This window comes from Alexandromys fortis, unplaced genomic scaffold, assembly GCF_014885135.2.
Source record: "Alexandromys fortis isolate MF-2015 unplaced genomic scaffold, M_Fortis_MF-2015_v1.1 scaffold_87, whole genome shotgun sequence".
In the NCBI taxonomy this organism is placed as follows: Eukaryota; Metazoa; Chordata; class Mammalia; order Rodentia; family Cricetidae; genus Alexandromys; species Alexandromys fortis.
Window position 1 is genome coordinate 3081709 of NW_026067971.1, and position 12008 is coordinate 3093716.

General features: G+C 40.1%; 1 protein-coding gene across 2 annotated transcripts in view; it reads left to right on the forward strand.

Moving 5' to 3' along the window:
- Arhgap24 (Rho GTPase activating protein 24) overlaps nucleotides 1–12008 on the forward strand; it is a 365808-nt gene that overhangs the window by 66276 nt on the left and 287524 nt on the right. For both annotated transcript variants that reach the window (XM_050155789.1, XM_050155788.1), the window contains one exon: nucleotides 103–299. In XM_050155789.1, the coding sequence (XP_050011746.1) occupies nucleotides 123–299 (177 nt within the window). In that variant the 5' untranslated portion in view covers nucleotides 103–122. The remainder of the gene's footprint in view (nucleotides 1–102; nucleotides 300–12008) is intronic.

Genomic DNA, 12008 nt, shown 5'->3' on the forward strand with positions numbered 1-12008 from the left:
CTCCCTCCCTCCCTCCCTCCCTCCTTCCCTCCCTCCCTTCCTTCCTTGGAATAGTGGTTACAAACTACCTTATTCTTTTTCTTTCCTTTTGTTTCTAAACAGAAAAACCTATCAGCTTGAAAATGGAGGAGAACAATGACGCCACGGAGAATCCCCAAAGCCAAGGCCGGCAAAATGCCACCAAGTGTGGGTGGCTGAGGAAGCAAGGAGGCTTTGTCAAGACTTGGCACACCCGCTGGTTTGTGCTCAAAGGGGATCAGCTTCATTATTTCAAAGATGAAGATGAAACCAAGCCTTTGGTAAGTAGGAAAAAACGGTCCCTGCAGACCTTTGAGATCCCTGCAGCTGATGGAGTCCAAGGGGTCTCAGTCTCCCCACTGGATCTGTTTACAGGCGTCGTTTTCTCTGCTTCTTTTTGTTGATTTTCTTAGAATTGGAGATGATGAGCTGGCAAGTTAAGACTCAGGGGCAAATTATACCTGTCTAATGTTAATTTGAATTTTACTAAAGGGATGGAATGTCTGAATCCCTCAGGTAAACGTAGTTCATGAAAAAATATCAGTGGGCCTCTACTAGGGAATAGAGATCATAGCCAAGGCAGCTTTTCTTTTTTCCTTAGGAATAAAATGAAAAAAAAATTGTATTTTAGGGAAAACTGCTTACATAGCCTCACTCCTCTGGGGATAGTTCTCTGTGTTTCTCTCTGGTTCCTTTGTGGTCATTTATTTCCTTAAGTAAAAAAAAAAGAGAGAGAAAGAGGAGAAAAGAGAAAAGAAAAAGCTCTTGGGTTTTCTCAGCTCTGGTCATTGTTTATTCACAGAAGAAAGATGCAGAGAGAAGCATCATCCCTGGGTCTTGTTGGCATACAAAGGAGTTCCACAATAGTCTGGAATGGAATATAACACAGGTTTATTTATTTGGTGATAAACTCACAGTAAGAGTAGTGATCTGTGGTTTTCTGTGTTTACTGGGAACTGGAAGAGAATCCAGCAGCCAAGAGGCCTGTGTGTGCTTTTCATCTGCATTTATAGTACATGAGACAATGATTAACGTGGGCCAGTATCTTAAAGGCTATTGACTGAAGGAGTTCCCACAGCACCTTCCAATTTTGTCTAAATAAGAGAGTTATAAGCCTAATACAAAATTATATATAATAATAATAAATATCAAGTATTGTTCAAAGAAAAGGCAAAAACACACATGCCAAGAAGAAAACAAGCTCCAAGTGGAGTATCTTTGGTACCCAATATTCTCTCAGGAATAGATTGGTGTTGCCAGGAGCAAGCAGATCTTATGTCAACAGAACCCTAAGTTATTTAAATGCCATATTTTATAGTACTTTGAAGTGTTTAAAGATTACATATCTATGCAGAATACAATCTCTAAACATCTGAGGAATCTGATTAATCTAAACATGACAATCATAGTATGACTATTGACTTGTAATTCTTTTGTTGTTTTTTTTTTTGTTTTGTTTTGTTTTGTTTTTTTCTAGACAAGGTTTCTCTGTAGCTTTGGTGCCTGTCCTAGAACTAGCTCTTGTAGATCAGCCTGGCCTCTTCCTCCTGAGTGCTGGGATTAAAGGCATGCGCCACCACTGCTGGGCGACTTGTAATTCTTAATACCTATACAACTGAAAGACTAAGGCTTCATATTAAAATATTAAACAATCTTTAAACAAATGTTCAGCAAATGACCATGATGACCACAAAATGTAAGCAATATGTAAGTATCTTGATCAGAAGTATAAATGTATAATGCAATATACAAAATATATTAAGCAGAGGTAGAAACATGCATGCATACAGTATGGTAAAGAAACTTTGCATAGGTGCACAAATATTGTAAACATAAATGGGAGTGTATAACAAATTTAATTTGGATTTTCCTTTGTCTACATCTAGGGAATATAGAAATAAGAGGAGAAATATTTGCAATGGGTTTTTTATAAACATTCCTAACAGCATGTCCTTGAGGCTACTTCCTCTTGTGTTGAAAGCTCAATGTCTTAATTAGGAATTTAAATCAGGACTCACCTTTAATATTTCAAGTTCATGAACCATGACAGTTTCACAGGGTTCTCATTTCTGTGATTCAGTTAGCAGAAAACAGTGTGTGCATGCTGGGACCCCAGTCATAGCGCTAGCGTTTCCATCCTTACCAGAGTTGAGAATGTACATCATTGTCTTCTGAAATACTTACTGTTTATATAGCATTATTTTCTATCTGTCTATACCCCCCACACACATATATACAACCCATTGGTAGTTTAGGGCTGACCACTTGAGATTGGACACTGTGGGAGTTCATCCCTTGAGGAACTGGTTCTCCCTCTCTGGGTGGTGGCCACCTGTCGCTCTTCCTCTAGGAATGGGACCTTATGGAGTTTCCCGTCTATGGTGGTACATCAGCTGACGCTGCCATTGTGTGGGTCTTCTTCAAGCAACCATACCTTTGAGATCTTATGGGTTCAGTTTCCCAAAGAAGCAGTCATATATTTGGTGCAAAGGAATCTGAGTGCTAGGCAGAGACTGGATTGCCTTGTGGACGGTGGGAAGCAGTTCTAACAAACCTCATGAACCTGTGCTACTTCCTGAGAGAGGAGTCTTGGCAGCCATTTCTTCATCTGTTGAAAACCTGGTAATGATGTAATTTTCTCAGTTTTCTTTTTTTTGTCTGTTTTTCAACTTTCATCTCTTCAAGAACTTGATGTATATATTCAGTTAGTATGTCCCAGACTTGATTATGCAGTCTCAGCATCTTTTTTTATAATCTTCCTCAAATTGCACTTGGCTTTCCAGAGACTCAGCCACCTTCCCAGGTTGAAGGACATCAGCAGTTTCTCCCCCACTTCTGTTTCCTTGTGGAGTAGAAGGTGAACTTGCCTCAAGTTCGCCATTTCGTAAGGGTGACTTACAGCCCCAGCCGAGACTTCCTGGCAGTGTGCTGAAACTCACCTAAAAAGTAATAGCTTGCCTATTCAGCTTAAAAATACAGAAAGCTAAATATCTTTATTAGATATTACTTTTTTTAAAATAAAAAAGAATAATCAGCCTCACAATTTTAGTTCATCATGGTAAAACTGTTGAGAGCCCTCTGGCTACAAGAGAATACACGGAAGCCCAGACACACTGTTCTCACTGCCAATTGAAAACTCTGTGCTTGATTTCAGCTGTTTCTAGGGAAAAACTGCAGAAAGGGATCCATGTGGGCATTCATGTGGGCATCCGTGTGGGCATCCGTGTGGGCATTCGTGTATCTTTTGTTTCACCACTCAGAGGCCATTGCTCTAATCATTTTATAGAACTATATTTTTCCAGATTTTCTGATTTATTTCCTTTTCATTTTTAATCTTATAACAAAGTGATATTATATGGAGAAAAGGTTAAAAAATAGCTATACAGAAGATTATAAAAATATTTCCCTTCACCCTACATTCCTAAACTTTGAAACAATGGGTTTTAAGGGTGTTTTAAACAGACTTAAGCCATGAAACTATCCCCTTGGCCATCTTTCACTATTGCTGTGGCTGGAGAAGCGACTCAGGGTTTAAGAGCGCTCGTTTCTTTTGCAGAAGACCCAGGTTCCGTTCTCAATGCAGACATGGCCGCTTATAACTGTAATTCCAGTTCCAGAAATCCAGGCATACATTTGGTGCATATGCAAAATTCAGGCAAAATACTAATGTATATAAGATAAAATAAACGTAAAAAACCATGCTCAATGCCAGAGGCTTTAACTGTAGCTGTCATAGCATGAAGGAAGAGTCATAGATTTGGTTTACGTATTATTATTTCTGAACATAAGGCACTGCTCTCTTGAGGCAGCCTTTTGACTTCTCTCCTGAAGTATACTATAACATAAATAAAAGCAAAGTTTTGTCTTGCACTATGCTGGTAAATTTCTCCTACAGACCTCTATGCTAGAAAGGTAGCAGGAACCATCGATTTTTAGAATCTAGGCCGAGACTTCTGAGAAAATGGCTAAAAGCCAGACAGACACCAACCCAATTAATATAGTTTAGACTTTCAACCACAGATATTGATCCAGTGTGTGGGGAATGCTTTTTTCTGGCTACAATGAGGACGACACTATATTAGATCACAATAGATTTTCCGAACTCAGAGAACAAAATGGTGTTGAGTATTGTAACCTGAGGGCTGACCTCTAAATGTGCGGAATTGATTGCTGATTAAAGAGTAAGGTCTAATTTTATATACTTAATGAAACTCATGGGTTCATGAAATCTAGACACCTCTCAGGCACTTGCTGTTCCCTGTTACAAAATAGGAATCAAAAGAAGCCAAGGCCACAGCTCAGTGCTTAAAGTAATACTGCAAATGTAAAAGGAATTTCACTGTCAAATCTAACATAGACTTTATGTGTGGCATCTGAAGTACTTGGTATTTAAAGAGAAACTTAAAATATCATGGTATATCTTCACAAGTTTTTAGGGACTTGGGGGGTGTCATAGACATTGTTATGTAAAGAGATAGGAGATATGATTATTTCAAATTATTTTATTTCACTGTTGAATAATTTCTCATTGTTTTTCTCTATGCAGCAAAATAAGTATAATAGTTTTCATTTCAGACAAAAAGACTAGGGAGTGAAATTCTTTGTGTTGAACTTTAGCTTTCTGCTGGCAAACTGTGACACACAGGGCAAATGGCTAATTAGTTGAAGTTTTGATGAGCTTGTTTGTACAATGAGGTCATTATCACATTCCTCATGGTGTTACTATGAGGAGTAAATGAGATTAATGTACACACAGTCATAGCCAAAAGGCTGAGAAGCGGAGAAGCAGTGAGAGAATTTATGTGGGTGATTTCAAGATGCAATCACACATCGTAAACAGAGAACCAGCACCAACTGTCCATGTGTGAGCTTCCTTTTCAGATGATAGCCGAGCTACTCACAGCACTGAGCATTGCTGAACTCAGCGCACAGGCTTCCAGTGTCCCTGCAGACATTCAGCTGGCAGAGGGAATGTACAGAGAGAGAAAGAGACAGGGAGCTTTTAAAAGTAGCACACAGCTTATTCGTTTCTTCGGTAAAAAATCTGAACAAGTGAGAGGAATCTGCTTCAAGCAGCACTGTAGACACTCAGGTTTCCAGTTGTTTTGTACTTGTAACTTTTACTTCCCAATTCAGCGTGTCATCTTTTCCCTGCAAGTCATCTAGGAGAAAGATAGGTAGGGTTAATGCGTAGCTGGATCAAGAATGCCTCTTCTCATATTCTTGTACCCTTAGTTGGGAGCAGTGGATCAGAGTACTGATTACCTTCCTGTCCCATGATAAAATACCACAATCAAGCATCACTTAGAGAAGAAAGGGTTGACTTTAGCTATGGTTCCAGAGGGAAGAGTCCATCCTTGTAGGAAGCATGGAGGTCCTCTTGCTCATAGATAAGCACTAGGGAAATGAGGAATGTTATAAACACAGGGTTGTCGCTTAAAAGGAAGAGGTGTATAACCTGTTTTCCAGCCAGAAGGCTGGAAACAGATGTGGTTTATAGCATGGTGACATCTGAGCTATGTGTATGACGAGGCCGCACCAACCCCTCCAGACTTTTATCTCAATATGTCCATAGTGCTATCCTCCCCCAGGAACCTTATCAGGAGCCTTGCTTACGTTGAGCCTGCTTCCTCAGTTACTCTGTAGAACCTAACTTTATGGAAGATGTCACTTGTGCCTCACAAGAGTTTCCCTGCAGTCACGTCTTAAGCTTTTGTTGTGCACACAGGTTTGAGTTTATTATCACGGGGAAATACTTTTCCATTGTACTGTGTTTCAAATATACCTAAAATAAACTACCTGGTGTCAGACTCTTGAAGTTTGAACCAATACCAGGGACCGAGTCATGTTGAGTCAGACTTCCTTCTTGCCTCACGTGGTTCAAGACTCTGATGGCTGTGGTGTTTGCAGAGACCCCACACACTGGTTGGTGGGAAGAGCTGGTAGGCAGGGTCAAGAAGTTGGCTGATCACATTTTCATCTATCAAAAAGTTTCATTACTTCCCCAAGCAGAACTACCATCTGTGACCAAGTATTCAAATATATGAGCTGGTTCAGCTCATATAAAAGTATCTACCTGACAGACTAGGAGCTGTGTGAAGTGTTTCAAGATGTAACACAGAAACTAGTCTCATTAAGCACCTAGTATATGTTAGTTATTGTTCCTGCTGTTACTACCACCACCACCACCATCATCTTCATCACTGCTAACATTTCTGGTGATCAGAGGACCCTGGCACAGAGTGTAGAAATTAGAATCCATAGTCCACACCTCATTAATTGTACAACTAAGAAAATAATAATTTGATGATCAGTCTATCTTAGCTTCACAAAGATTTTCTTTGGGGTGACCAGGCTAATTTCAGAGCAGTGACTGACTTGATTTAATTTGTAACCTGTGTTGTCAACACTGGAATCCCATGCAATACTCATAGCAAAAGCAGGGCTCACTACTGCAGTCCTTTTCTCTTTGTTTAGATAATTTGGGTGCTCTTTCAGAGTTGCTGAAAATGAATATGATGGCATCCAAGAGGAATCTCCAAAAAATTTCAGAGAATGACAGCCCTGGTTTTCTAGTCTCCTATAACACAGATTTATGGTGGGGGAAGCCACAGGAGTCAAATCCCTTGGGTTTTGCTTTTTTAGTTCATCATGGCTGAGAGCTCTCGTGCTCAGGGTGGGAGTCAACATATGGAGCCAGATGGTCCATATTGTCACAGTCTCATTAGCAGAGACTTCAGCACTTTGCAGTATGCCGCTGGCAGAGAACAGAAGTAAGAGCAGGAAGTGAGAGGGTGGAAGATTCACTTGAACAGTTACATGTTGGGTGCTGACAACAATGCCTTTCAAGGACTGATTTCATCCTGGCATGAGATATTTCACAGCTACTTATTACCGCGTCTCTCTGAGGACTCTACTGCCAGTCGATCTGCCTGGCTTCTGCTTTATCCTGTCTAAATCCAGCCTCTGTCTGTTTTCCCAGAGCTATTACCACACGTTTCTTAACTCAAGGACTGTTAATCAATGCAAACGACATAAGTTATAAGAAAAAGGTTTGTTTATTTTTTATGTCTGTAGAAGAAACCTGAAAGTAGAAATGTTGTGAGAAAGCTGCTTGTTTGTTCCTGGCAGCCTCGAAATAACCACACAGAAACCATGATATTTAAAACACTGCTTGGTCCATTAGCCCTAGCTTCTGATTGGCTCACTCTTATGTCTTAATTTAACCCATTTCTATTAATCTGTGTATTGCCACATGGCTGTGGCTTTCCTGGTAAAGTTCCGGCATCTGTCTCCAGTGGGGCTACATGGCTTCTCCCTGACTCTGCCTCCTTTCTCCCAGAATTCAGTTTAGTTTTCCCCACCTACCTCTATTCCCTGCACAGACCCAAGACAGTTTCTTTATTAACCAATGGTATTCACAGAATACAGAAAGGAATCTCATGTCACAGAAATTCTTATTTTCATATTCTGAATTTTGATATGTGGTATCTAGTATATTTTTGAGACTCAACCACATCATAGAATGAATATATTTATACTTTATTTCTTATTATTGCCTGTTGATATGCTATCATATGAATATACCACACTTTTAAATTCTTTTGTCAATTGAGTACTTGAGTCATTTTCTTCTTATCTATTATGAAGATGCTGTTATGAATATTTAAAAATGAGCATTTTTGTGTGTGAACATAAAATTAATAAGTCATATGTCAATTATGTTCAAGCATGAGGAACTGTACTGGTCATTTTTAATTGTTAAATTTTGGTCTAATTTAAAATTCAAGTCTCTCATTCAGTTTAAACTTCATCTGTGCCTCTTTAGACTCAGCCCAGCATACACCTGTTTTGACAGCTCGTTATTGTTGATGGGGATTTAATCTACTAGAAGAAAGCTAGATTTTCACCTTCTTTGTGTGTGTGTTTGTGTGTGTGTGCGTGAGTGTGTGTGTGAGTGTGTGTCTCTGTGTGAGTGTGTGTCTCTGTGTGAGTGTCACTCTGTGTGTGTGTACATGTATGTGTGAGTGTGTGTGTGAGAGTGAGTTTGTGTGAGTATGCACGTATATGTCTTTGTGTGTGAGTGTGTGTGTGTGCATGTGTATGAGAGTGTGAATGTGTGTATGTGCATGTGTGTGAGAGTGTGAATGTGTGTATGTGAGTGTGTGTCTCTGTGTGTGAGAGAGAAATAGATTATATGTGAGTATACACATGTGTATGTCTATGTGTGAGAGAGTGTGTGTGTATATGTGTGTCTTTCGGTGTTTGTCTTTCTGTGTGAGAAAGTATTTGTGAGTGTGCACATGTGTGAGAGCATATGTGAGTGTGCAAGTGTGTATGTGAGGGTGTGACTCTGTGTGTGTGAGTGAGAGAGCATGTGTTAGCGTGCACATGTATGTGAGCATATGTGAGTGGTATGTATTTGTGTTTGTGCATACATATGCATGTGTGAGAGAGAAGAAGAGAGGGAGCGCAGGAGGGGAAGGAGGAGGGAGAGGAAGAGAGAGATGGAGGATCAGTTCTTCCATGTCTTTTGCCCTGGGACTGGCAGGAAGACTATGGCAGGACATCACGGTCACATGTGTTTGTGGTTCTCGCCTGCCTTTTGTTTTTTTGTGGCTCTCCTGATTTGTGGAAGGTGGCCACTATCCCTGCTGTTTTATCTCTGAAGCTGGGCCTGAAACTGTATCTGGTTGTCCATTTTACCTTCTATCTCTGATATGACAAGTACACCTTCTGGTTTCTAACTTCCAGGGTGCCATCACCAAATGGCCCACTTTCCATTCTTTCACTAACCTTCTGGGATGTGGTGTGCTAGAAAATTCTGCTCCTTTTGATCTTGTGCTAATTCTCCCGTGTATGCCCCAGACACATGTCAGTCCTCCCAAGCATGTGACAAACTGAGGTACCAGTCACAGATACTCCTTGGTACTATTGGAGTGACTCCAGTGGTCACTTCTTCTCTGGGTGTTTTGTCCTTGATCTGGTGGAGAGTACAGGCTGAAGCTGGCTGTGGCAATGGTATGAGACCAGTTAGATTCTATTTTAGTCGCTCTTGAAATTGGGGGACCCTCGGGGCCTCTTTGTTTCTGAATTGAGATTCTAGAAACCAGTTTAGGACTGAGTGTAACACCTATTCAGTATCGTATTTTCAAAGATGATGTCATAGATTTTAAAAACTATTACCCATATGATGTGAAATTTTCTTCTGTATGCTGTGAATGTGTTTTATTGCCATTGGTTAATAAAGAAATTGCTTCCAGCCAATGGCTTAACAGAGTAAAGCCACATAGAAAATCCAAACAAAAATGTAGAGAGAGAGTAGGCGGAGTCAAAAAGATGCCATGTAGCTGCCGAAGGAGAAAGCCACCAACCACCAGCCAGAACCTTACAGTAAACACAAGCCTTGTGCTAAAATATAAAATAATAGGAATGAGTTAATTTAAGATATAGGAGCTAGTTGACAATATGCTTAAGTGATTGGCCAAGCATTGTTGTAATTAATATAGTTTGTGTGATTATTTCAGGTTTGCATGGCTGAAAAATGAACGAGCAGCCTCCGCAAACACCCATGAATAAAATATGTTTAATTTTTATTCTCCCAGATGAGTTGGATCAACATTCTCTCATGAACTATTGTCTAGTTGTCAAACTCTGTCATATACTTGGCTTCTTCTGATTAACTTGAAACAACACTCTATTTATGAGCCATAACCATTGCTTTAAGCCGATATACCATTTTTTTATATTTGCAAATTTTAAGGTACTAAATATACTATACTAATCATCAAATTTGTTTTAATTTGCACTACTTTTTTCTTTTAACTTACCATTCCTTCCTATGCCATAGCAACTGGAAGAGATTAACAAAGTCAGTCTTTTTGTGGAACATTCCTTAACACATTTTTATGAGCCCAGATTCTTAATTCAACAAATTGTATATGCAATCAAGTATACTTGAAAAATATGCTAAAGTTTTAGACTTAATGCAGATGACTAGATGCCCACCTCCTGCTTGGCCAGTCATAATGTGATGACCAGGATAAGGGACCAATCCTCTAGTCCTGGGCTCATGGGTCTAGATGTTTGTTCAGTATGCCGTCTTCTTGGCCTAGCTTGAAGTGAGCAGCACTGTTTGAATAAAACAGCATCGCCCTTAGTTATCCATGCTATTTAATATTCATAACTTTCTCCAGAGAAGATAGGGACCATCAACACATCAGCAGGTAAGATACGCATGCATTGTTCAGGCAGCGCTGCAGGACCAAGCCTCCTTGTCTATTTTTAAATGTTTTCCGAGATGCTGTTTTCTGATGCTGTGACTTACTGTCCTCAGATTTTAAAGGAGATATTTTGCCGGTCACTTTTGCTGCTTTCAGTAACAATGGTGTGGAGGCTGAAGGCAATCTTTATTCTGGCATTCATGATCTGTGTCACCTTGCATCTCCTTTCTGTGCTTCCTCAGTTCAATGCAAAGAATGAAAACAATAGTTCTCAGAATTAATTTTCACTCCCAAACTCTCAATATAGGTTCTGCTTAATATCATATTTGATCTTGCTTTCTAAAAAGTAAATGATTGTGATTCTAGCAGAAAAATTATTTCCTAAACCATACCTGTAAAATTTGCGCTGTAAATTCCAGAGATATTGGAAACTGGGCACACTAGCTTTCAGGGAGACGAATAGTATTTTCATTTTCCACCAACATAGATTCTGCAAATATTCTCACTTAAATACATTTTGAAGCACCTTTGGTGAGGGCAGTTTTCACCATCAGCACAGACTGTGACGTGATTGCTCACCTCTAAGAGTCAATCTTAGACCTTCCTGGTTAAACTGTCATCAATTCACATTCGCTTCTGTTAAAGAGACAGTATCTATTTTAAACTTGGCTTTCGTCTTGTTAGTTCTGCTTCTGGATATTTTAATGGGGCGTGGGGTGGGGGGCTGTCTTAATTAGGGTCACTGCTGTTGCAATGGAACACCACAACCAAAAAGCAAGTTGTGGAGGAAAGGGTCTGTTTGGCTTACACTTCCACAACACTGTTCATCATTGAGGGAAGACAGGACAGGAACTCACAGAGGGCAAGCAAGAACCTGGAGGCAGGAGCTGATGGAGAGGCCGTGGGGGGAAGCAGATTACTAGCTTGCTCTGCTTGCCTTGCTCAGCCTGCTTTCTTATGGAACCCAGGACTACCTGACCAGGGATGGCACCAACCACCATGGACTGGGCCCTCCTGCATTGATCACTAATTGAGAAAAGACCTTACAGCTGGACCTCATGGGGCATTTCCTCAGCTGAGGCTCCTTCCTGTCTGATGACTCCCGCTTGTGTCAAGCTGACACAAACCAGCCAGTACAAGAACCTCTTCTGAAAGTTCTTTCTAAGGTTATGAGAGGAGATTGACATTTTGGTTGCTTTTATTTTTTAAACTTAGACTGATTTTCTGTTGGATGTTCTAAAAACCAGTTTTCAAAGATTTATAGGTCTTGGGGAATCAATATAGAGTCTCATGTCAGTGTCCTAATGTTTATAACACCGTTCATTTGAAAATTTATGGATCTTTGGAAATCGAACTGACACCTTTTGACATACTTAATGTGTTTAGCGGTGTATGCTTACTTGATGGAGGGAATAATTTCTAAACACCACACCGACTGTCTTTCTAGGTTAATATTTCTTCAGCCAACACCTCAGCAGAAATCTCACTTTGCAAGGCCCTGTGTTCCGTCAGAAGCATGGAGGGAGGCTATTCCCCCTTTTCTCAGTCTCTCTATTTATAGCTGAGATTGTGAAATGGGTCATGCATGTGGCACCCAAGGACTTTCCTCCTGAGGCATGCGCACTGCTGATGCTTCTCTAATGTTCATATTGGGATGTCGTTGTGGAAGTTCCAGATTTTTATTGTAAAATACATTAGCAATCTTATGGAAGTCTCCACAATAAAAACAAGTTTTCTTATTTTAAAGGGTAACCCACTTACATAATT